Source organism: Acartia tonsa, chromosome 1 (assembly GCF_053477335.1).
Source record: "Acartia tonsa isolate MP-2025a chromosome 1, ASM5347733v1, whole genome shotgun sequence".
NCBI lineage: Eukaryota > Metazoa > Arthropoda > Copepoda > Calanoida > Acartiidae > Acartia > Acartia tonsa.
Genome location: NC_137260.1, coordinates 39898894 through 39925547, shown reverse-complemented (window position 1 = coordinate 39925547; position 26654 = coordinate 39898894). Strand labels below are relative to the sequence as shown.

At 31.1% G+C, this 26654-nt stretch overlaps 2 protein-coding genes across 3 annotated transcripts in view; both read right to left on the bottom strand.

The window, feature by feature from the left end:
* The window catches only part of LOC145327502 (protein tipE-like), a 166286-nt gene that overhangs the window by 101882 nt on the left and 37750 nt on the right, over positions 1-26654 (bottom strand). The window lies entirely within an intron of this gene.
* LOC145313255 (uncharacterized) lies at positions 1139-25731 on the bottom strand. Of its 2 annotated transcripts, none has more exons than XM_080153697.1 (12): positions 25580-25731; positions 24643-24706; positions 24200-24275; positions 23472-23537; positions 21649-21745; positions 21138-21251; positions 13325-13524; positions 12422-12687; positions 11929-12020; positions 9523-9591; positions 4139-4225; positions 1139-2589 (listed from the first exon to the last, which is right to left on the bottom strand). In XM_080153697.1, the coding sequence occupies exons 1-12, from the start codon at positions 25667-25669 to the stop codon at positions 2284-2286; spliced, it is 1527 nt and encodes a 508-aa protein (XP_080009823.1). In that variant the 5' UTR covers positions 25670-25731; the 3' UTR covers positions 1139-2283. The 2 variants fall into 2 exon arrangements, with proteins under 2 accessions (XP_080009823.1, XP_080009083.1); XM_080152957.1 differs by having other exon boundaries at positions 11929-12023; positions 25580-25730.

The following is a 26654-nucleotide window of genomic DNA, read 5'->3' as shown; positions in this document are numbered from 1 at the left end:
CCTTTAACACTATTTCCTCCCCTCTTACTAAAGAAACGAACTGACCAATAATACCAGGTAAAATAGCAACCAAAATTAGGACAATTTTCCCCTGTCATAATATCCACGTATCTTCTACATTCATTTCTAACGCGCTTCTTATAATTTTTTTTTCTTATGCAACATTTTTGGGGACTGGAGAATTATGAACACAGTAATAGTGTCTGACTGATTATGACGTAACAAAAAAATTAGCCAATGAGAGGCCACTATAAATTTTACCAGTGGTCAATAACGGCCTCTCATTGGCTATTTTTTTTGTTACGTCATAATCAGTCAGACACTATTACTGTGTTCGAGAAATATATTCAATTATTGTTTGCCATCTATGTAGCTCTGTTTTATGATGAGAAACCACCGTTTCTTTTTCCATTTGATAGATTAGAAATTAATTCAAACTTGAATGTGAAATTTAAACATGTTGTCACAGGAGTGTAAGCAAAGAGAAAGTCCTGCTTTAAAGAATTTTATATTATACATATTTTTAGGATTTTTTGTTTGTTTGCATATCATAATGTGTGAATGTATGTTTAAGATCTCCCTAACAGTTTTATCAATCGTTCAACCCTTTTCAGGAAAATATGCTATTTGCCCAACAAAGGTTCAAGACTATTTGAAAGATCGTAAAATGGGCTTTGCCGCTTTGAAGAAATGGTCAAGAGAAAAAAATCAACCTTTTAAATTTTTTTTGACGATTCTTCAACCAAGAAACACAGAGACTTAATATACACAGAACACTTTCTCTCTTTAATTCTCTCTTCTTTGCATCTAAAGGTTTGAATATCAAAAATTAGTCAATAAACATACAGAACAAACATTTACTGAAAGCTTCAGGGAAATTAACCTTTTTCTCTTTTAACAATCAGCTGGATGTCTAAACCTAAACTAAATATATAAATCCCTCTTTTTTAAAAAAAATTAAAGAACTCTAATGGGTTTAAATTTGAGGTTTATACGCTGCTGATATGCGGCTGCCGAGCCCCTTTTTTTAAAAAAAGCTGCCCTTCTTAAAAATATATCTAATGTCATACAAAATATGATATTTTATGTGACATTTTCGATAATTACAACTGAACTATACAAAATAATCATGAAACAATAAAATAGAAATATTTATTCTTATCTATACGAATCTTTATGATCACAATGAAAAATGAAAATTATTTTAATAGTTTATTTGGATTAAGTCTAATATATGCTATTTTATCAATAACTTTAAAGGCTGCCAACGTTAAAGTTGCTACCCGAAAATATTCCTCAACTAGACACAGTTTGTATTTTATTAAATGAATTTGTTAGGGTAACATGTTTGGCACTTTCGATATAAGTATCTAGCCATACAAGATGTGTAGATTTCATATTCATTTCATAAATCCAATGAAATCTAATTTTTGAGAAAATTCGATTTGAAAATTTTAAGTTACATTTTCATCCCTTTGGAGTTACCAAACAGTCATAACAAGAAAAGCAAAGAGTATTAATTTAAAATTTTGAACAAGTTTGCTTTTTTAAAGTTTTTCATAAAATCACTCCTGAAGTAAGTTGTTTCATGAGTTAATTAATGGCCATTTTTATCAGTTGCTTTGCTAAGGTCACGGAAATCCAGTCTTAAATAAATCATATATAGAGTGGTTTTATGAAAGACTTCATGAAAGCAAAGTTGTAAAGAATTTTAAAATATTTGATTTTCTTATCATGGATGAGTGTAAGCTCATAGAGGATGAAATTTGAACTTAAAATTTTCAAACTTAAATTTTTCAAAGATTTGATTAAGTTGGATTTTAAAATTAGCAAAGGGCGTTATTAGACGTACTTACTGATACAATTGCATTTTTGCAAAACAATAAAATAAACTTTTTTTATCTGGCCCAACCCTATAGTGTGTATTTACAAATTATGTATCAGTTTAGAAAATAAGATTTTTACGAGTAACACTCACTAATGTTAATAATTTGTGTTGCCATTAAAATAAGAAAGCTGTGCTTTTTGGCCATTAGAAGCATTAAAAGTTAGTTTAGTGACATTTTGACTTGATCTATTCATATTAATGAAAAGGTTACATATAGAATTAAATTTAAATCAAATATCAAAAAATATTCTTAAAGTTAAAAAATCAATAATATTTTTTATGAACAGTTAAAAAATTCGATATTGGGGTTTTAAAAAATTGTACTCGTTAAATAAAAACTTAATGCAAGTTTAGTATATTTAAAGATGTAAAAAAGTATTTTAAATGGTTTAAAATCAGACATACGTAGATTTTTTCTCATAGATGGCATTATAAAGAAACCCATTGCTTGGAAAATCTACCGGAATCTCAAAACTATTCATCTTTCCACAACTTTTCTCCAAAACTTTTGGATCATTTTTAGGTAGATTTGTAAGTTTTTCTTCACTAGACAGATCAACAGAAATATTATTTAAATGGTTTAATTTCATGTTATTATCACTGCAAATAGTTTTGAATGATTCATCACTGGAATTCTTAAAGTCAGATGATGTTTGTTGCATTATTCTTGACAGCTTTATATCTCGTGCATTTTCATATCTGGTCACAATAAAAATATGGTTTTAGTTATTTATCGCATCGTACTATAGACAGTTTTCCGTTGATATCGAATTGAAAAAATATAAAATTTAAGCTGTGAGACCGATCTAACAAAACTAGTATTAATTTTCAAATTTTGTATTTAAATATTAGTGGAAAATTATCTGCAATACTATTCTATACATGATTTTTCAGTATGGCTAAGAACCAGGTCTGATCCAGTGAATATTATTATAAAACTTGTTGTAAGGAAAGTGAGGAAAGGGAATACTTGTAGCTATGAAAGGCGTAAGGAGAACCTCGTAAAAGTGTCGAACTATGACGTCAGAAAAAAATTAACAATTAATAAAAGAGAAGCCAGTATTCACTGTAATTGATCAATGGTAACATATATAGCGGTCTCTCATTGGTTAATTGTTAATTTTTTCTGACGTCATAGTTCGACACTTTTACGAGGTTCCGTAAGGAATTCAAGAATTTTAAACATGCCTAAATCAAATATCCTTGTTAAAAAGACACCGACTTAGAAACTTATAGATAGATCTGATATAGACATGATTAATAAAAAAATAAGTGTAAATAAGCAGCGCTCTCAATAATGTCTTTGACCTTAATTGCAGGTTAATCTTTATTTGGAAATAATGCCAAAATAAAGATTTTTATTATTTGAACCCAAACTTTTTCTCTAGACTTTTTTACTGCTATATTTCTTTTAAATTAAAATTTTAGAGGAAGCTACTACGATTTAAGCAAATTTAAAATTACCACTAATTGTAGTCTAATGTCTCCTCTCTGTTTTATATTCTATTATTCAGTTTTGTTCTAAATCAAAAGATGAAAATTCACCTAGATAGAAAAGTGTATACAATTTGTATATGTTTAAAGAAATTGTTTTTGCTTCCAGTTTATTAAATGTAACTTACTTATTTATCACATTGTATTATAGACAGATTTCCGCGGTTATCAAATAAGAAATAGAAGATTACAGCCAGTTTGGTTATCCGCGAGCGGCTGAAGCTCCAGGCTAACAAAACTGTTATTTTCATGATTTTTAATTTAATATTCGTTGAAAAATGTTTGTAATACGATGTTGTACATGATTTTTCAGTATGGCTCAGAACCGGTTCTAATCCAGCGGATTTTAATTGGCTTCGAAGCCATACTGGAAAATAATTTCTTATTATCTCTTTCCAAACAATGCAGTGTTTCTAAAATAAAACAAGGATGTCAGTAAAATAAGTTTGGTAAGAAGCGAGGCATCAAAAAAATCATGGATAGACAAACAGACATACAATTTTGCAGATAAAAAAATTTAAAAAGCAGAAAAAAAGAGATAGAATAGGAGATAAATCATAAAAATCACGAAACGTTTAGAAGCATTTCCAACTGTTTTGACTAACTGTCAGATGAACGGACAGACAAATTGAATTATGGAGTAGCATTACTTCCAACTATATACAGTACACAGCTGACAAAAGGTATTTAACTTGGATTTAAGATACAAGATTTCTCATCTTAAATGTTTCACATTAAACCATATTTTTTATTCCTTGATAAGTGATGTGTAGATGTATGTTCTAGTCCCATTATTTGTTTGTCTTGAGGTTGAGGTATCTTGTATTGCAGACCTTGGCTGCACTGAAAAGCAAATAGTTTCAATCAATTTCATTTTTTAAAAGTGTTTTCACATTCCTACGTTTTTATTTTATTTTAAAGCACATCTAAAAGTAAACAAAATGGTCCATAAGAAGGGTAATATCTTTTAAAATAAACCCCAAAAACCCCCTATTTAACCTCCGACCTCCAATATTTGTAGATATGTTTATCACGCCAATTACCACAGCCTAACCTTAAATAACCATCAAAAATAAATATATTTGAGAAAAAAATAAGTAAATTAATTTTTTTGTGTAGAATTTTAAAACAGATGGACGGACGGACCATGAAATGATGTATAGTGTTGGATGCTTCTTTGTGTAGGGATCTTCAAAAAAAAGAAATTTAGCCTAAAAAGCACAGACGAACACTTATAGAAAAGCTTCGTTACTAAAAAGATACTTTTCAGCGGAAAAATGCTATGGAGAAAAAACAAAGAAAGCCATAGAAAAACTAGGATATAAAGGCAAACAAAAGAAACAATTTCTTATTGTCTTGGCTTTTTCTGTCTCGCTTTGGAATATACATTTATCCTATTTTTTTCAGCGGCTTCGTTCCCAACCACTTGGGTCCATAATATTTTTTATTCAGTACTTTGTTGAAATAGAAAAAAAAACACAATAGATCCTGCGACGAGTGACTTAATTAGAAATATAACAGGAAAAGCCTTGGCCCAAAATCAGCTTACTATTGATTGTCTGTAGTATGCATACTCTCATATTTTCATTAATATATAAATATATTATTTTGGTTACCAATGTAAGAAGAACACAGGGATCTAAAGGAACCAGACAATAAACGATAAATTGATGTACATCCCCAATGATAACAAACTAATATACCCTTTCTATAGATTACAATTATTGGTTGAAACGTTTAGACATTTAACCAACCGATTAAAATGCAACAAAAGTCTACAAAGTTGTTGAGCCAACGAATAAGAAACGTTCTCATAAAGGTAAATAGTGTAATAAACAGCACAATGTCCTCTCCCTTTAAAAGAAGTACGTGTACCCATTCGCTATAACATATCCAGGTTACGCCCCTGGAGCCCTATAAGCCTTCCATGTGCTTATAAGAGCGCCAATGTATTAAAGACCTATATATATTTAGCGGTTCGTGAGATCTTTAGACAGTCAGGAATCCTATTATTTCTATTTAAGGATGAATATAATGGATATAGAATAAACGTGGATATTATGAACGGGGAAAAATTATCGTCAATTTAGTAGGCTAACATGGAACTCTTTCATTGGCCAATTGATTCATCCAGTAGGAGGGGTAGGTTAGGGTAATGGAGAGTATCGTTATTTTAGCCCGCGGCATGTTTCACTTTATTAGAGTATGAAAATCTGGTTTAAGATCCAAGTAATAAAATATCCATTCTGATATAATACATACAATAACGTAATAAAGATCTGATTTTGTCAGTTATAAGAGTACTCAAAAGAAAAAAAGAAGAGTATAGCTATTTCCAAAAGTAGTGCAGTTAAATAGCATTTTTGTAGAAAAAAATTGTAATGACGATTCTTTTAAGAAGTATAATCAGTCATCATAATGTAACTTACTTAATATAATACTTAGAATGACTTCGCCTCTATCAAACTTACTCTTTGGCAAAATTAAACCCAGGACAAAAGATTCTCCAATTTTTTATGGGGTCCTTCCCCCAATAAGAGATGGAGGTTCCCTTGTATTATATATTTACAATTTTTTTTTATATTTTGAGAGTTATTATTTCTTTTTGGGGAGGTGAGGGTGTCCCACCCCCAATAAAAGGACTAGTAGCTAAATTCGCTGAAGAGTAGAGCCCTATTGGTTCAGCGGTTACCAAGATCTTAAGCTGCAGACAATCAGACAGACAGACATCTTCCTACTTTCCTATTATATATAGTGATGGTTAGACATCTATAGTTATATAAGCTGCGCTACTAAAAAGTGAATAATAAATTAAACGATTGTGTAACTACACGTAAAATTATTTTTTCTTTGATATTTTGATTCTTATAAGGAAAAGATCTTGATAGAAATTACTTCAAATTGTTTGATAAACAAGGATGACAACATCCATATAAGCGATGGAATAACCAACTAACTAAAATAACCAGTATTGCGGAGCCGGAAGCCGTGGAGCCGTCATATTTTGCTGGAGCCGGAACCGTAATTTTCGTTAAAAAACTAATTAAAAAAATTTTCGCTCCGGCTCCGGACTAGATAAATGAAGAGATTTTTTATCTATAATACAAAGTAGAACGATGTCTGTCTGTCTGTTTGTCTGTCTGTTTGTCTGTCTGTTTGTCTGTCTGTTTGTCTGTCTGTTTGTCTGTCTGTTTGTCTGTCTGTTTGTCTGTTTGTTTGTCTGTCTGTTTGTCTGTCTGTTTGTCTGTTTGTCTGTCTGTTTGTCTGTCTGTTTGTCTGTCTGTTTGTCTGTCTGTTTGTCTGTCTGTTTGTCTGTCTGTTTGTCTGTCTGTTTGTCTGTCTGTTTGTCTGTCTGTTTGTCTGTCTGTTTGTCTGTCTGTTTGTCTGTCTGTTTGTCTGTCTGTTTGTCTGTCTGTTTGTCTGTCTGTTTGTCTGTCTGTTTGTCTGTCTGTTTGTCTGTCTGTTTGTCTGTCTGTTTGTCTGTCTGTTTGTCTGTCTGTTTGTCTGTCTGTTTGTCTGTCTGTTTGTCTGTCTGTTTGTCTGTCTGTTTGTCTGTCTGTTTGTCTGTCTGTTTGTCTGTCTGTTTGTCTGTCTGTTTGTCTGTCTGTTTGTCTGTCTGTTTGTCTGTCTGTTTGTCTGTCTGTTTGTCTGTCTGTTTGTCTGTCTGTTTGTCTGTCTGTTTGTCTGTCTGTTTGTCTGTCTGTTTGTCTGTCTGTTTGTCTGTCTGTTTGTCTGTCTGTTTGTCTGTCTGTTTGTCTGTCTGTTTGTCTGTCTGTTTGTCTGTCTGTTTGTCTGTTTGTTTGTAGCGAAGGATCTCGCTTACCGCTGAACCGATCGGGTTCTCCTTAACAGGGTAGCTTCTCATAAGTCCCGGGAAGGTTTATAACTATTTTGGGGAGGGTACCACCACCCTATCAGGAGAAATCGCCCCTGGAAAAAAATTACCCCTCCCGAAAAAGAGACTCCAACGAAACATAAACCAATTATTTCTGTAATTAGATATTTTAAATAAAAAAAACATTCAAAGTGCCACTAGAGGCTTCTAGGGGCGTAGCCGCTAGTAAATTATAATTTGTTAACTCTGTTTTGTCATGTGCAAATGCCCTTTTTAAGTCCATTTTTATCAAAAATTGAACTTTTAAAACCTTCAAAAGTAAAAAATAAAAAAAAAATTTTATGGGGGAAAAAAAATATGTCGAGTTTTTCTTGATTTTAGGTCGGAGCCGGAGCCGCTATCATCACAGACGGCTCCGCGGAGCCGAAGCCGGAGCCGCACCAAAATTAAACGGCTCTGCAACGCTGATAATAACTCTTGTAGAGTATCAGAACTTTAAAAACAAAAATCAATTTGTAAGTCTAAATAAAATTGAAAATACATTTGTTATTCTTATCTTATTAGTAAGTTCAAAAAAATTGAATACTCTGATTAAATTTGATTGGTTGATTCCGAACTAAAACTGTCTAAACTTATGTAATGGGTAATTTTATTCGTCATTTTCGTCAATCAATTTATTGTCCATTATCATATCCAATAAGATCTCTAGATAATTTCACTGACTAAAAGTTTGTGTAAATCTGGGAAACTAGTTTATCCTCAGATAAAACTAACCCTTGTGCCTGGTTTCACTTAAGAACTTAAGTAAGTGAATGTTCTGTTTTGAAATTATATATTAGTTTTAAAAAAGTATTGTTATTTGCTGATTATGTAAGAATCTCTTAAAATGACAACGTCCATAAAAGCGAGGCTCAACAATCGACACTGACATATAAAATTGATAAAAAAAGAAAGACCGTATTTAATCCTTATATAAAAGTAACAAGATCTGTGTCTGTCTGTCTGTCCTAATATAGATCTACTTTAGCTAGAGTTGCCAAACATTTCAAATTGTACCTATTTTTTTAGGAAACATCATGCAAAGTTTCATATCGATAGGACATTTCTAACATTCCTAAATTATCACTCAAAGCTACCGGTTTAAAATTGGCATACAGACTAGCCTTTATAATAGAAAAGCTTTGCTTTTATGAAAGGATATCTAACATTTCAAAAACAATTATTAAAGTTTGTACAGAAGTCAAACTTCATTTTACTTTTCTAATAAAGTGCAATTTCCCTTGGTTTAACAGTGGGAGGAACCCAAAAACCCCTTTCCCATAGAGTCAATAGCTTCAAATAAGTTGGGTCAATTTGGTATATTGTAGACCCACAGGGTTAAAGTTCCTGAAGGGGCTAGAATTATTTGGAAGTGTAAGAATACTAGATTTTATCTAGCCCTAATGATGATAAATAAATTACTTCTTCTGTATATAAAGAATAATGGTTTAAAAGTTTTGACACTACTAATTTGTAACCAAGATTTCTTAAATATTTTGTGTCAACGTTATAAAAGTTTGGGTACCAATATGACGAAAACATAAATACATAACTTTTGCACCACGTCGTCTTCCTGTGACGTCATATTCTCCATCTCTTTTTTAGGGATTTTCTTTTCCACTTCTCCTCTCATCTCCCTCATTTTATGACGTCACAGGAAGACGACGTGTGCAAAAGTTATGTATTTTGGGCTTCGTGTACCAGTAAAACTAAAAGTCAACCTCTCTGGCAAAATTTTTTAGGGGACATATTTGGATCGTCTGACTATTAGTGGGATTCTACCTAATAAACCTTTAAATTGCAGAAAGACAAACAAACAAATGTTGGCTCATACAAAGAAAAAAGAAAATAGGATAAACAAACAAGATTAAATTTAATACAGGGAATCAGGGGTAGGTAAATAAAAGAAAAAACAAATATCTTTCTAACTAACCTAATATTCAATCAATTTTATATTCAAGGCATTTTTTACCTTTTTAGATATGATTTTTATTATTTATGCTTGACCTTTCATATGTATCTGTTGAATTTTACCTTTAACCCTGAAACTATACATTATATACTGTTTTTTTTTTGGGGGGGGGGGGTAGGTAAATCCATAGTTTTTTTTTAAGTTAGAATGTTTTCAACCTATTACTATTTTTAATAAAAATACACTATTCTAAGACATGAAGATATGTTTCGATTTTAGCAATCATTTTAATTCATCTTGTCTATTGTATAAGTGAATCAAGTAATATCTTATATCTATATCCTTAGTTCTAACCTGTATAGTATGGAAGTTAGGATTTGAAGAGCTAATCTCTCCACTGTTACCACAAAAGCAGGATTCGTCCTGAAATAAATCAACATTTATACCATTAAATACTATCACTAGCGGCTACTCCCCTAGAGGCCTATAGCGGCTATTTAAAATGTTTTCTATGCCAGAAATGGCCTTTATCAGTTTTTAAAAATATTTTATGGTATTAAATGTATTCTACGGCAATTTAAAATACTTTTCTGTGACTTCTTTTCTAGAGGCGATTTCTCCTGAGATGGTTAGAGTACCCTACCCCAAAATAATCAATATAAACCTTCCCAGGACCTATAAGAAGGCACATTATGAATGAGAACCTTTGGTACAAACAAAAACACATAGATCCTGTTAAATATTTTTCATGTTAGGATTTATATATCTAGTCTGTATTCTTGCTTTCAGCATTGAATGATAGATAAAAAAAAGGGCTTTTTCGAGTGATAAGGGGGCCAGGGAGTTTTTCGTACAGTGGTTATCATAGGTACCCTTCCCCAAAATGAATAAAATAAATTTATTATAAGAAGCTCTATTGGAACAGAAAGTTTTATCAGTTTAGCGGTTTGAGAGATCTTTTGAAACAAACAGAAATACATTATGAATCTTTCATAAAAATATTACTTTTGTGTATTTATCAGTATAATCAATATATAAGAACATATTTAACATTCTAAAACATTCAGTTTGAGTTCATCACATTTCCAAGCATAGGTAGTAAGAAATCTTAATAGTCTTTCCTTTTTTCCAAAAGTAAAACTTTAAACATATTTTTCCAAAATTGTAAGTATGCATGTTTTCTACTTGAAAAGACACTAAAATTGTAAAGTAAGTCTTCACTCAAGTTTTACGCTGCGAAGCTACCTTACAATTAAGTTTTTTGTCCGTAAGAAAGTCTGATATAGGTGAAATTCGATTTTCACTGCTGCTATTTACTTTGTCCGCCGGCCATCCTTTGAAAGACACATATTCTTTTTTAAATTAACAATTAACATCTACTATTTTACCCACTTTGTCTGTTTGTCTATAAAAGATTTGTTTATGGTTTACTACTTATGGATGTTGTCATCCTTGTTTTTTTTTCTTTACTTAAAGCAGACTCTGCAGCTCTTACCGCGAATAGTTGCGGCTTATAAGTAATACGAATAGCCGCTTGCCCTAAAATATTAATCTAACGCAAAAAAAATTGATTAATGATGTGGCAGCTGTATTCATTTCAGTTTTATAATTTTTATTTTATTTTTCGTGGAAATATCTCTAAAGTGTGATACGATTCTTGGCTTAGAGCTGGTTTTAATTAAGCGGAAAATAATGTGCGGCTGGACGTCATACCGTGTTGCAAAGTTTGAAATCTGTCTCCGGATTATATTTTATAAGAAAAAAGTAGGAAACTTCCAGGCGGTTCTTTTCCTCAGAGTACCCATCGAATACGGAAACCCGCATCGTTTTTTTGTAGATAAATTAAAGTAAGTAGCTGGGTTGGAGGTATTTTATTTCTTTGAGCCTTACCTTTGTACCCCTTTATTTTACATACATTTATTTAAAACTAACGGAAGGGGGGATGTTCTATACTCGACTGAGCACTTTGAGGAAAACAACATAATAAAAATAAAAACAGAAACAAAGTTTTCAGTAAAAATCTAAGTTGAAAGTTTGAGCCTTTAAAAGACAGTTTTAGCGTTGTATTGAGCTTGTATAAATTTAATTAAGCACAAGAATTAAGTTTAAACTTAACTTTATAAAAAAAAATTATTAAAAACGTAAAGTTGAGGAGACATTATTTTTAAAAAGTAGAGGTTATATTAAAAAGTTGGAATAAATCCAAATTATCCAAAATAAGATTGGATGGTTAAAAGAAGACCACCTGTGATATACGGTATCTTATAAAGTATTAAGGTTTTTGTTTGTCAGTAAGATATTGCTAACCAATGAACGAATAGAATTCTCTATTCCAGGGAAGTTTCATACAAGTTCTTAAATGGGTTTAGGCTAATTTTCTGTCCCCTGACTCCCCCTTCGAAATTAGAGCCCCTAAATGGTAAGAACTTTATAGTAATTTAGTTTTATTAAACTAAATAGGACTATTAACCTATAGTTTCATTTCATTCCTTGCAACTAATTGTAACTATACATAAAACAATAAATATGAAAGCATAGATGTATAATCCAGACAACTACCTGACCAAAAGGGTGGAGACCCTTTTAGTCTGTTACTAATTAACTTCAGTTCTTTTGTAGGGACTTGGATGCATTTATATTTCCGACACTATTTGCTGATTTTTAATGATCCAACACAAATCTGGTCCCCGCCCTGTGGACAGATTTTTATTTAGCTCATGTCCCCTCTATTCTTTCCCTTTAATCATAAAATTATTTTACCTTAGAACTGGAACACTGCTGTTGTGGGACTCCAGAATGAATATTGTTGTATTTCATATTGAAACTGGCTGCGCCATCCTGTAATACTCCACCTCCTTGGTCAGGGGATTATTTATTTAAGTAACAATTAATTTAATTAATAAGTTTATGTTTGACAATAATCATAAAAGCCAGGGACATAAAAGGATAAGACAATTGCCGATGAATTAATGTGCATTTTTATTTATGATACACAAAATACTCATTCTGTAGAGTATAATTAGTGGTTGAAACGTTTTGACACTCAACTTAATGAACCATCCAATCAAAATTCAATGAAAGGCCCCAAAGTTGTTAAGCCAACAAATAAGAAAACGTTTTCATATGAATTTTAGAACTAGTATAATTAAAAGCCCAATGTCCCCTCCCTCCCTGTTTTAAATAATGGACAAACCCTAAATGTAGAAAAACTTCCCTTTAAAAGAATATAATTCTAAATAAATAATCCTAAGACCTTGATAAACGTCTTGTTGTATAGCTGTAGAAAAGAAAGTTGGTTCAGAATTCATAATAATATTATTATCACAACTACGACCTCCCGGGATAGTCCATTTACCATCCAGTTGTTCACTATTATCGTGTGACTGCACATTATTATGCATAATTGTTTGTGCGTTATTGTTGTGTACACTATTTTGTGCACCATAATGTGCATCTTGAGGTGTAACATCTATGTTTTGTAGTATATAACCGTTCATGTTACTCGTATCTGTCGGGTACCTAAATATTAGGGTTGGGCCGGATATTGATATGGCCCGATATCCGGCAAATTACCGGATATCTGGTACCCGAAGAGGTTAATATCCAGTATCCGGCCGGACATTACAAATGGGCCGGATACCAAGCCAAACCCTACTAAATATCTTAAATTTTAAGCACATGTAACTAAAAGAAAAGCTATATAAATTACGGAAGATTTTGTATTTATTGTCCAATCAAATTAGCATCTAATTTGATACTTATTTTGTTCATCATAATGGTATTTTTACCTCTAGGGTCTCTTAATGTGGGGGGGGGGTAAAGTCGTCCTCCTCCACTTTCAATTGTACTTTTTTAAATGGAAAAATGTCAATACTCTTGTACGAACGCCAGTGGCGATCTCTTGGGGGAATTCAAAATATTGGTTATTTCTCTTGGGATGGTGTTGGTGCCCTCTCCCCAAAATAGTTATGAACCTTCCCAGGACCTGTAAGAATCTTCATTGAAAAGGAGAATAAAAGCAGTTTAATGGTTAGGTAGATCCTTCAATATAGACACACACGCAGATAGAGATCCTCTTACTTTTATATAAGGATTTATAAACGTTGCTACTAACTGATGTTGCTATCCTTAAATAATATGCCTAATTCATACTAACCTGTACATTTCCCCTTGGTTGGCCGACACCGTACTTGTTGGGAAATTATTGGCGGGCAGATTGTCTGTGGGGTGTCTGTACATTTCCCCTGAGTTGGCTGACACTGTACTTGTTGGGAAACTATTGATAGGCAGATTGTCTGAAGTTGTGGCTATTTGCGAGTGAACGACTGCGGACGTAACCGACTGCCCAGTGTCCATCTAAACAGAATATATATTTTTTAGCGCATAGTATTATAGACAGCATCCCGCGGATATTAAAATGAAAAATTATAACATTAAACCAGTTTTGTTAGCCACGAGGGATCGAGGCTCGGGCAAACAAAACTGTTATTTAATTTGTAAAGAAATATCTGCACTACTCTTGAAGCTAATTGTTCTTGTTATTTATAATAAAAAAGCTAGCGGCTACGCCTCTATAGGCCTCGGGGCAACACCTCTTAAGGGGCGTTTCGTCGTATTTTCACATTAGCTTTTCCCCTATTTCTAGCCCCTGAAGAGGCAATCACATAACCTAACTTAACATAACCTAACCTAAAATAACCTATAAAAAACTACTGTGAAATTACGACGAAGCGCCCCTTAAGAGGCGTTGTCACGAAAGGGATTATACCCAAGGCCTCTCAGGGCACTTGAAGGATGAGGGGAGGGGGTAAGTAGTAAAAGAAAAAAAATGGTGGGAGGGATATTTTTTCAGAGGAGATTCTTTGGAGGTTTGTAGTACCCTATCAAAAAAAAGTTATAAACAAGATTCTTATCGGTCCAGCGATTAGTGAGATCCTTCCCTACAGACTGACAAACATCATGTTAATATGATTAAAAGTTGATAAATGTAAATTTGTTGGACCTGAACCATGAAAGTGTGAGACATAATATAATTAATATGTAATATATACCAGGGATATAAAGGGATAAGACAATGAATGGCCGTTAAATTGATGGTCATACCCCATGATGAAACACAAAAATTAATAAAAATTTTATTAGATTATAATTAGTGGTTGAAATTTTTGGAAACTTAATTTAATGAACCAACCAATTAAAATTCAATAAAATTCTCCATGGCTGTTAAGCCAACGAATAAGAAAACGTTATTATAATACTTTAAGGACTATCATAATAAACAGTCCAATGTCCCCTCCCTCCCTGAGTATCTACGGTGTGTATGCACGATAACTGTCTAACAGAAACATCATTTATATTACATGGTGCATCGTAATATTCAAAGGTTCAGCAACCGCAACCAATGACAGATACCCAATTAATAGAACAAAGACTTTGATAAATATTAATCCGATTAATATCCATTGATTAAAACCGATTCTCAGCAATACAAAAAAAATATGTATAACATCGTATTATAGGCTTGTTTCCACGAATATATAAAAAAATCATACAATTAATACCAGTTTTATTAACCTGGTATTAAAAATGGCATTTTTTTTTTCATTTTTATGTCCGTGTAAATAATAAATAATTATTAAGCTCACAAGTTATAATTTTAATCTGAAAATAAGTGAGCTGCAATTCCCAGCAGTTATACTATACTTTAGCAGATGGCCAAACCCTTTCATATGTATTCATGTTTTATTGATATATTATTTTTCTTTTCATTAATCTTTATAATAAAGTAACAGGATGGCTGTTTGTTTGTACCAAAGGATCTCGCTAACCGCTAAACCGATTAAGTTCTCCTTAACAGTGTAGCTTCTCAGAGGTCCCGGGAAGGTTTATAACTATTTTTGGGAAACGTACCACCACCCTCCCAAGAGATTAAATAGTATACATTTATCCTTTTTTAAAAAAAAATAATGATTTTTCTTTTTATCTTTTATATTATCAAGTTTTCCTTATTTTAACAACAAAAGATGCAGACGCTATTCATGGTTTATTTACAGAGTTACAAAGATTTAATTTGGTTCAAATAGAATAAAACTTAGTGTTTTGTTGAAGCCTGAAAGGATGTCAACAGCAATTTTAAACATAGAAAAGTAACCACTGATATATATACATATATATATGTATATATTTTTTATTCTGAATCCAACTTGCACAACAGGGAAATTTAGGTACCGATTTGTACATATTTTGAACAATGGTTTCTTGAGTTAATAAATATTTTTTGATAAGTTTATTTAGTAAAATAAGCTAAACAACGAGATTTTAAAACCAAAAATAAAATATTTTGGACTACTGTGTATCTGTGAAAGCATATTACAATTTCTATACATAATACATGTATGTTATGTTTCGTACTTGTTTTTATACTTAAGATAACTGAGCCTTAGTTGAACATAGTGAGCCTTGACGTGACATTAAATAATCCATACATTTAAATTCTGAATGCCTAATACCAAAATTAGGCAAAGTAAAACCAATATTCATAACTCACAGTTTGAACATACTGTACAACTACTAAAAATTATACTTTGGACAGAAAAAAAATAAATACAAACATTTGATAAACAGCTATGTTTCAGGAAAATCTTTATTTTTATTGTAATTGAAAATAAAAGTTTATAATCTTATATTTCAAATATAAATCAAATTACTTTTGGAACTTCAAATTTTAAAAATTATACACTATTACAAAAAAATCTTATAATTATTTTACTTTTAAATTCAATGTATTAAAGCATATCCTGTATAAATTAATTGTATTGTGGATATCTCCTTAATTCTTGAACTCTAGACAGAATAAATAATATTTAGCATAAACCTCCTACTACTGTATCCATCCAAAATAGACAGAAAATTACTCCAATCTAATTTATACTTATTATTTCAAGAAAACACCAAGATAAATTTGAAAGGATGATCTAAATTGTAAATTTAGTTTGAGAAATATTTGAAGATTCATCAATAAAAGTTTTCATTAAACACTCCTTTCCTGTCTGCATATATTTGGTTTATCCTACAAAATCTCGCAATATTTTGTCTATTTTTTCAAATACTCAAGTTTAATTATCCTTTCTCAAGTGTTCATGTTAGATTTCAAAGTTATTAAAGGCAAACAATTATGTCCTTTTTCATATTTCAATTCATTTTGTTTAATCACATAGTTTTCTTCCCTAAAAGGCTTTATTCATAACAAATTAGTAAATGGAAATATAAACAAGATTTAAAAAAAACTTCTTGTTTATGTGAACACTTTTATACTTTATCAGAATCTTAATCAAATATCTTCAGAGTTTAATTATCTTAGATTTCAGGTTCAATATTAAATTTCCTTAAACTTTGATTTGAAATAATCTTTTCAATCTAACCTTAGATTTTTTGCAAAAAAAAATATTGTATAAAGCTTATTATGCCCTTGTTCTAAATCTGGAGCAATAAATTTCATAGCAGGAGCCAATAAAGTTACCTTCGGTTTCCAGGTATTTTACATTATTTCATAAATGAAAAAAAGTTTGCAAGTTCATTGGGTACAGAATAATAAGTCAAACAAATAGATTTCAGTAAAGAAATTCATAAAAAAATATCCGATTATCAACAACTAAATAAGTTAAAAACTAACAATATAGCTTTAATGATTATCAAGTCAGCCTTGGTAGTATGTTTATATTGACATAATAAATGGTAATTTATTCCAGCCATACTTTACTTTCTAATTAGTAATTAGTAAAGGATAAATAAATCAGCCAGTAAAGCAAGATTGAAAGCTATCTCTTAGATGCTATAGAAAAATATTTTTTCCCTAATGAATAAATCCAATTTTAAATCATATCCTTATTAGTTTACTAGCTTATGCGCCCCTAGCATATAGGGATTATATATTCAAGGGAGTAGAGAATGACAAGATAGCTTAAAACCATCCTTATATCAAAAAATTAACTATGAAGACCTATTTGAAGATTCCCTTAAATGAAGAACTAATTCGTTTCATTTGTTTTGAAAATCTTAGGCTACAGACTAAAAAACTTTTTACTTTATATGAAGGGATAGATTAAAATCAAAGTATTGAATACCTAGGATAAATTTTGATTTAAAAGACAATAAACCTATTGATTTATTTCTGATAATTAGTGTAATGAATATTAGTTGTGTAATTAGTTTGAATACTTAATCAAGTTACAGTGGAAGTATAACAATTATTATGCAGACTTTTATGACGTTATATGTGAATTACCGAAAGACCAACCTATAGACAAGCTAAACTCCAAAAGCAATCACACATATTAGTTCTTGGTTCAACAAAAAATCATAAAGTTTGACAACACATAATTGCATTACAGACTATCAGACAAAACAACTAAATATTAAAAGTGACTTATAAGTAGCTTTGTTAACTTTTTTGTATTTTCAACTTTTTAAAAAGAATGTTTATCCGTGTTTGTGTAAGTAAGTTATAGGTAGTGTAAATAGTTGTTGCCTAAATGAATTCATCATTACCTGGATCCCACTTCAGATTATAATGTACTATAATAAAGTGAGACTCGTAGCTGGCTTAAAAAACATCCCCCCAACCATACCCTTTACCACATCTCCTCCCCTCCTACTTGATGAACGAACTAGCCAAAAATTTTTGTCTTGTTAGCAACTGTAATTGACGACAAGTTTTCCCCTGTCATAATATACATTTATATTATATATCCATTGTTGCCTGCAAAAGTGTTATCTCGAGACCAGTTTCATCAAATTTTATAATATACTACTGTAACCATTCAGAACTTAATTGCTATCATAGGTATAGTCAATTATCTATAGAACGCGTTGCAACTTGATAAACGATAAACGAATTCAGTTTACTATCTAATTTCTATGATTAATTCTTAATATGTAGGTAATTTTGAAACCGATTTACATTGAATATTTTCAAAATCTTGGATAAAATTATGTGCTGAACTTTCATTGTTAGTTTTTGTTTGTCTGGCTATTTTATGGGTAACATTATCCTTGTTTTATATACATCCTTATAAAGATTATTAAAGTATTTTGTAATTCATTTAAAATATTTTATAAAATCTCTTTACCTACTAAAATTAAATTCTTCAACCTAAGCCATTATTAGAATTTTTTAAAATTTTGAGAGAATAAAATTAGCAAAAGTTTACAGGTAAAAAATTTTACATTTTGTTCATTTTTACATGAACTCCATTTAACTAATTATATCAGGAAAGTGATTCCTAGATGGACATGGCTCTTAATAATAAAACTAGCGGATACGCCCCTAGAGGCCTCTAGTGGCACTTCGAATTTTTTTTTATCTAAAATATCTAATTAGAGAAATAATTGGTTTATGTTTCGTTCAAGTCTCTTTTTCGGGAGGGGTAATTTTTTCTAGGGGCGATTTCTCTTAGGAGGGTGGTGTTACCCTCCCCCAAAATAGTTATAAACCTTCCCGGGACCTATGAGAAGCTACCCTGTTAAGGAGAACCCGATCGGTTCAACGGTTAGCGAGATCCTTCGGTCCAAACACACAGACATCCTGTTACTTTAGTATAAGGATAAAGATTATGACTCTGCAACATAATTGCGTGCAAAACAAATAAGGATGACAGCATTCATAAAGGCAAAGGCTACGCTTTCAAAATTGAACCTAACTATTACAGAGATCGGCATGCCAAGTTGAAATCGATATGACAATTATAATATTTACTTTTATATATACATAGAACCCCAATAAGAACTTGATCCCCAATGTGAAAACATTCAAACTCTTCAAAGAATATAGAAAAAGAATGAATTTGATGAATAAAACATTTGAAAAGTTAAATTTTAAAATTCATTTTCAATACGTAAGTACATGTATATATTTTAAATAATTTTATAACTTATCCGCGAAGTTCTACATTCATGATAGCCATTTCAATTAGGATAATTTCTGTTATATAAAAATTAATGTACTTGCATTTTTTTGTTTCATTTTCGACGATTTTTGCCTTTTTTAATTACAATATTTATAATTTATTTCATGAAACATTAGAACACAGTAATAGTGTCTGACTGATTATGACGTAACAAAAAAAAATAGCCAATGAGAGGCCGTTATTGACCAATGGTAAAATTTATAGTGGCCTCTCATTGGCTAATTTTTTTTGTTACGTCATAATTAGTCAGACACTATTACTGTGTACGAAACATTAATACAAAAAGTTTATCATTATCATATCAGAATTAACAAGGTAACATATATGTGTAAACAATTGAAGTTTTAATTTTTTAAAAATAAACTTTTTAAACATAATAAACATAATAAATTGCGGTACTATTAAATAGAGTAGTAAAAAATTTTTGTGTGTAGCTTAAGATATCGATAACTACTGAATTGGTCCTTGGATGGTTTTAGACTATACTATTATTAGTTTCAAGTTTTAGTATAGTTTTAGGCTATTTTCCTGCCTCTCCCTCCCCTTTTTGGATAAGTAGCTCCAAGATGATAGGGGCACAGTCACTAAAACTAAATGAAAACATACCCAACTGAACAATATTTTTTTTGTATTTACAAACGGTATTTATAAAAGTTTATAAGAGAACTAAATTATGAAGATTAAAGTTGTGGAAACTGCTGCAATATATTCATTGATAAACTGTCCTTTCAGATTCAATGCCATATATAATGGATTTATTATTACTTGGATCTTACACCAGATTATCATGTACTCTAATAAAGTGAAACTTGTAGCGGGCTAAAATAACGCCCCCCTTCCTTCTCCACTTCTTTACTCCATCCTCTCCCCTCCTACTGAATGAACGAACTGACAAATAAGTGATAAATATGTTAGCAATCTAAATTGACGAAAATTTTTCTCCTGTCATAATATCCACGTATATTCTATATCCATTCCATACATATACATAACATACCCTTCTATTACAATACATATACGTACAGGTTGCTTTATGTTATTGAATTTTATGTACTGTTCAAAATATCCATCGTACTTTTAGTCTAAAATTATTAGAAATATTTTTTTAATACTAGTATCTAACTTAACTTTATTTTATTAATGTATATATTAAAGTTAAAGAATAGAGGGTGCACAGGCTATATGTAACTCTACCCTCGGGGCAAGGACCCTGTGAAGACTTTTTTTATATAAAATGTTACTTTAAAGTCAAAACTACAATTATACAATCATACACCTTTTTGGCAGTTTTTTGAAAATCAAATGGGAAGTAAGAATGGATATCTATAATACAAAGTAGAACGATATATGTCTGTCTTTTTGTACTGAAGGATCTCGCTAACCGCCTAACCGATCGGGTTCTCCTTAACAGGGTAGCTTCTCATAGGTCCCAGGAAGGTTTATAATTATTTTATTAACCCAGTTTTCATATTCTCTGATAAAGTGAAACTCGCAGCGAGCTAAACTAGCGATAGTCCTCATCCAGGCCTTTTATCCCACCCATTCCTCGGCCCTGGATGGACGAACTGACCAATAAATGAGCTCCATGTTAGCAACTTTTCCCTTTGTCATCCACTTATAATTTACATCCATTGATATAAGCTATTTTTTAGGTTAGCGAGCTGCGTCGCACCTAGTCTCTCTGATTTGAAAAAAAATACATACGTAAAACTATGAACTATGTATATGTTCATCTATTTCAATTTTTTCCAGGACGAAGAAGACGATTGGCTGTTTATTACACTAGTCCCCAAATTTTTACAATAATGCTTTCATATTCGGTGGGTCAACAACTTTGTAGACTTTTATTGAATTTTGGATCAGTTGGTTCATTAAGTTGAGTGTCCAAACGTTTTAACCACTAATTGCAAGGGTTAATTTTGTTTATCATCATTGAGGATGTACGTCAATTGTCTTATAGCTTTAGATCCCTGGAATTAACCACTACAAAATTTTCTATGTAACCTGTAATTGACAACTGTCTAAAGATCTTGCATCCTCGAAAGTTTCTTCCCCCTCGCCGGAGTCAGCATGTTTGATATCACCATTTAATAGGCCAGTACCCTCCTCTCCAACACCCTAGATATTATCAAAATGTTTGAATTGTGTAATCTTTAAACGCTTTGTGTATTTTACAAGGATGACAACATCCACTACTTTAATCTACAGATAGGATAATTTTGTTCGTCGTATTTTGGATTTGAACTTAATGTTATTGTCCATTATTATATTATTATTTCCCTTTATTTCCAGTATGGATTCAAATCATATTAATATCCTCTCGATTAAAACCCGTACTCAGCCATACTGAAAAATCATGTATAGAATCGTATTACAGACAGTTTTGAACTAATATTAATATAAAATAAAATTATTACTTAATATAAATGCCCGGGCCTTAGGCCATAAGTGTCTAATAAAACTGGTCTTAATCATTTTAATATCCGTGGAAATCTGTCTATAATAAGAATGTTACCTGGTTTCTATCATTATCCAGGCTGACCGCATCCCTGCTACTATTCAAACTAGACCTGGAATGCTTTCTTTTGGCCCGAACTACATCCATTATAAACCTAAACAAGATTAGTTCTCATGAAAAATTATGCCTTTTGAATTGCAAAAAAGCTTTATATCCTTTTGTGTAAAAACATACATAAATGATTATAAAACTTTAGAACAATTGTAATAGCCTATTATATAGATGAATTGAATTGAATCAGTTTCAAACCAACCTTTGTACAGTAAAGAACTATCATAAAAAAGGTTGACAAGGATTAGATGTGATTTAATCGAAATATATTCCCACAAATTGAGCTGTGTGTTTTTCCTTGGATAAGCTCTCTTTAACACAATTGCTGTGTATTATTCCATGAATTGTTGGAAGAAGTGAAAATGTTATACCTTTTTTCAAATAGGCACAAAAAATATAAATAGAAGATATAATCTATAATGTTAAATTGATAATTAGAATCCGAGGCATGCAAAAGGGGTAGTTAGGAGGTGTAACTACCCCCCTCTGTCAAAAATAGGGGAATGGTTAGATTTAAAGATTTCTTGTTTAACTGCTTAGGAAGTTGGGATGTTCACGATTTCATGATTTCTGCTGAGCTAAAAATTAAGGATTGTATAAGTTTTTTTTTAAAACAGTATTTTTAAAAGTTTATTGTTAAAAAGGATGACGTGGAGCTAATTTTCTTTTTTAGAATTAATTTATTTTTAATGAATTTTAATTGAAAAATGATATTACAAAACTTCAGGATCTATATATTTAGCAAAGCAAAGAATTCTTAAATAAAACCAATTAATTTTAAAATAAGATTTCTGTTTAAACGTCATAGTAAATTATAGAAATTGATATAAGATATACGTGGATATTATCGGTTTAGGTTGCTAATATGGACTTCACTTATTCGTCAGTTCGTTTATCCGTTATCGAGTAGATGGAAGTGGAAGTGATCGTTATTTAGAGTACATGATAATCTGGTGTAAGATTCATTATTAAAGACAGACATTATTTAGACATTATTAAAGATTATAAATACAAAATACAGATTAAAATTTGAGAAAACAAATAATGGATTTATTATTACTTGGAGCTTACACCAGATTATCATGTAGTCTAATAAAGTGAAACTTGTAGCTAGCTAAAATAACGACCCCTTTTCTCCATCCACTCACCTCCTAATTGATGAAGGAACTGACAAATAAATTATGTCCATATTAGCAACCTATATTGACGATAATTTTTCTTCTGTCATAATATCCATGTACATGCTATATCCATTAAACAAATATTTAAGAACAAATTTAACACAAAATGTAATTGTACACCAAAGGACATAAAAAAAGAACAAATCTGCGATCAAATTTAATATTTCAAAGACACATAATAGTTGAGGACCTTCACAAGACACATGTTAAGCTGCTTTGTAAAGGAGGGCCTTATCGGTTGAGTGGCAAGAGAGATCCTTTGGCACACAGAAATCCTGTTACTTTTATATAAGGATGAACGAACATAATTGTTCTTGTTTTTTTTAAATCCCTATATTTCTGGACATATTTAATATGCCTGCCTCCATAATAGATATAGAATATATGTGGATATATAGGCAGGTAAAAATTAATCGTCAATAATATGGACCTCATTTATTGGTCAGTTCGTTCATCCAAAGGGAGGGGAGGATATGGGGTAAAAGGGGTGAATGGGGGTGGGGATGGTTATTTTAGCCAGCTAAGACACTCACTTTAACATATTTTACATGATCTGGTACAACATCTAAGTTATAATATATCGATTACCTCCAGAGATTATTTCCACTATTGTCAGTTGTGTATTCAGAGTTTGCTAATATCTTCTTGTAGGCTCTGCAAATTAAACAATTATATAAATATATTTTTGAGTTATATTTAATTTTGCACTCAGTATTGGGATAGGTATATAAAAGAATAATTATAATTGTATAGCTGAGTAATGGTCCAGTGAAAGTTTTGGCTATTTGGTCAAGATATGGACCTAAGAAATTAAACCTAAAACTATAGATATGTAGGAAGGTGAGGGAAAGAGCCATTTCAAATTTTCCCAAAAATGTTTCATGTTTGAAATCAAAGTTTTCTTCAAAAAAGGTACTGTTTGTCTATAAAATAGAATTTGGTAGATTTGAAGACATTCCTATAACGATTAGGTACAAAAAAGTTTGTTGATATAATGTATTTTTATGTGAGCTATTAAATAATCAACATATTATTTTATGGATATTTTGAAATAATATTATCTTTTTTTTATATTTGAAGCTTATGTTTTTCGGTTTTCCATTAACTTTTGTGACTTTTGTCTTCCTTTTTAATATACTTGTTGCCTCGCCCCTAGCCTCTAGAGGAGGCCATGAGAGTTCAGGAAAGAAAAGCTTATTTCCATCCCATATCATTTATGAAGTTTTCCTGAAAATTATGACCCATTCCAACCAGCAGTTTCTAAGATCTTAAGCTTTAGACAAAAAAACCTTACTACTTTATATTAAAGTATTTACCTAAATGTGAGATGTATAGAATATCCCCAGAGTCCAAACATGAAACATATCACAATAAAGTCTGTAACTGTCAGCTCTAAAATCAGAAATATATATTACAGAGTCTAAATATGAAACATATTACAATAAAGTCTGTAACTGTCAGCTCTAAAATCAGAAATATATATTACAGAGTCCAAACTTGAAATCAGAAATACATAATACAGAATCCAAACATGAAGCATATCACAATAAATTCTGTAACTGTCAGCTCTGAAATCAGAAAGGAAGGTCTTCCCGTAATGTGCATAAATGCGCCAAAATAATCTCTTTTTTAGTCAAGCTGTCCCTGTGTTATAATTTGATTTTAGCTATTCTATAATATTTTTATGTCTTCATATATTATCAGCCTTTAAAGTTCATTTGATTTTAATGGTTTTTGTGTATCTTTGATTTTTTTGTACCTGGTTGAGGTACGCCAGTTTGACCGCTAGGTGGAAACTCTGTTGTATTTGTACTGATTCCATCCTGCAAATTAAAACAAACTGTAGATTTATTATTAATCATTAAGTTCCGACTATCTCTGTATGTAGCTTTCATTGAGTTAATAGTTAATAGATAATATTCCTTTTGCCTAGTAGACCTAACTGTTCTTTTAAAAAGCGAAGCTTTTTTATAACTAGAGGATCAGTCCGTCCGTCCGTACGTCACGGACAGTTAGCTCTTTTCGTTTATTTAAACAAGTTATACTTGTCCTATAGATTCCAAACTTTGCATGGTGATTCCTGTAGTAGTTAGGTACGATTTAGAAAGCGTAGCAACTCTATAATCGTTACTAGAATGTCCATACGTCCATTTTAAACATGTTGATTTTTTAAAATTATGTGTTACATGTATCCGATTGACCTGATTTTTTTTAAACTGATTCCTTGGACAACAAAGTACAATATTATAAGCGAAACATCTCTATAAGCAATTCCCAAAATTGTAAGAATGTCTTTAAACAATATCCTGTAATTAAGCAGTTTTTCAACAAATTTTGTTTTGACTTTTATACATTTATATTCTGATTATTCAGTTCTGACAAAATTCTAGTAGACCTAACTGTAATTTTTAATATTAAATCTACTCTATAACAACGTCTGATATTATTATCTCCAAAGTAAGATGGCTGAAAATTTCTTGTTTGTAGGACTTTAAGGATTTTTGATTAATAGAAAATTTTGTTTATTGTTTTTAGTAAGATATTATTAAAACCTGATATTAGATATTTTATTTATAAGTTGTAGCCTGTATTCCTAGAAAACTTGTGGCATATGTATTTTTCTTTGTTTTGATATTATGCAACTTACGACACAGGCCTCAAACCTTCACATTTTTTTGTTTAAAACTTTTTTATACCTTAACAAGTTCTAGAGCAGACTGTGTCGCATTGACTGTCTCTGCTACAGTTATGTTATTAGGCAGAATTTCAGTGTCATTGTTCACCATCTTAACGGCATTATTACCAGAGGTATTGTCAGGGATCTAAAAGGGATAAGACAATGGCTGTACATCCCAAATGATTTTACAATTTGCGGTTGAAACTTTTAGACACTAAACGAACCAACAAATCAAAATTCAATAAAAGTCCCCAAAATTGATAAGCCAAAAGAATGTTATCATAAAACCCTGGGGACTAGAGTAATAAACAGCCCAATGTCCCCTCCCTTCCTGGGTTACTGTGATGCCTTCATTCTCTCCAACAACAAAAACTATTTAATAGAAACTACTTTCTATAAGTTTTTAATATAACCTCATTGTTGAAGGAAAAATCTGAAATTAAATAGATTTTTAATAAGTCAAATGGTCAAAATCTATTTCTGCTTTTTAATAACGATGGTCTACCATAGCCATATATTTTTGTCATATCAAAAAATTGATAAATATCGGGACATAATTACGGACTTTCTTAAATTATATATGTAGTTGATTATTTTACCGCAAAATTCTAAAATTTTTACTATTGTATATATTTTTCAACTAAACTAAGCTTTAAGTACAATAAAAAGAATTAGTCAAAAAGTATTTTTTTGTTTTTTAAAATGTAAATCTAATTACATGACAGAAGTACAAATTTTAAAAGTAAGGTTAATGAAAAGAAAAAAACTTAATTAAATTATATTAAAATATATAAATGAAGTACACACCTAAATAAAATTTCTCGGGTATATTCCCTTTCGTGGCAACGCACCTTAAGGGGCGATTCTTCGTATTTTTCACAGTAGCTTTTCTCCTTTTTCTAGCCCCTGCGGGGGGCTCTAACCCTGCGGGGTCAATTGCCTAACCCTGTAGGCCAATCACCTAACCCACTATAACCTAAAATAACCTATAAAAAGTCATTTCAAAAATCCGACGAATCGACCCACAAAAGGGACTATTCCCAAATTCTTTGATGTAAAGGTATAAATCAAATTAGCCCCCTTTAAAGAATCCA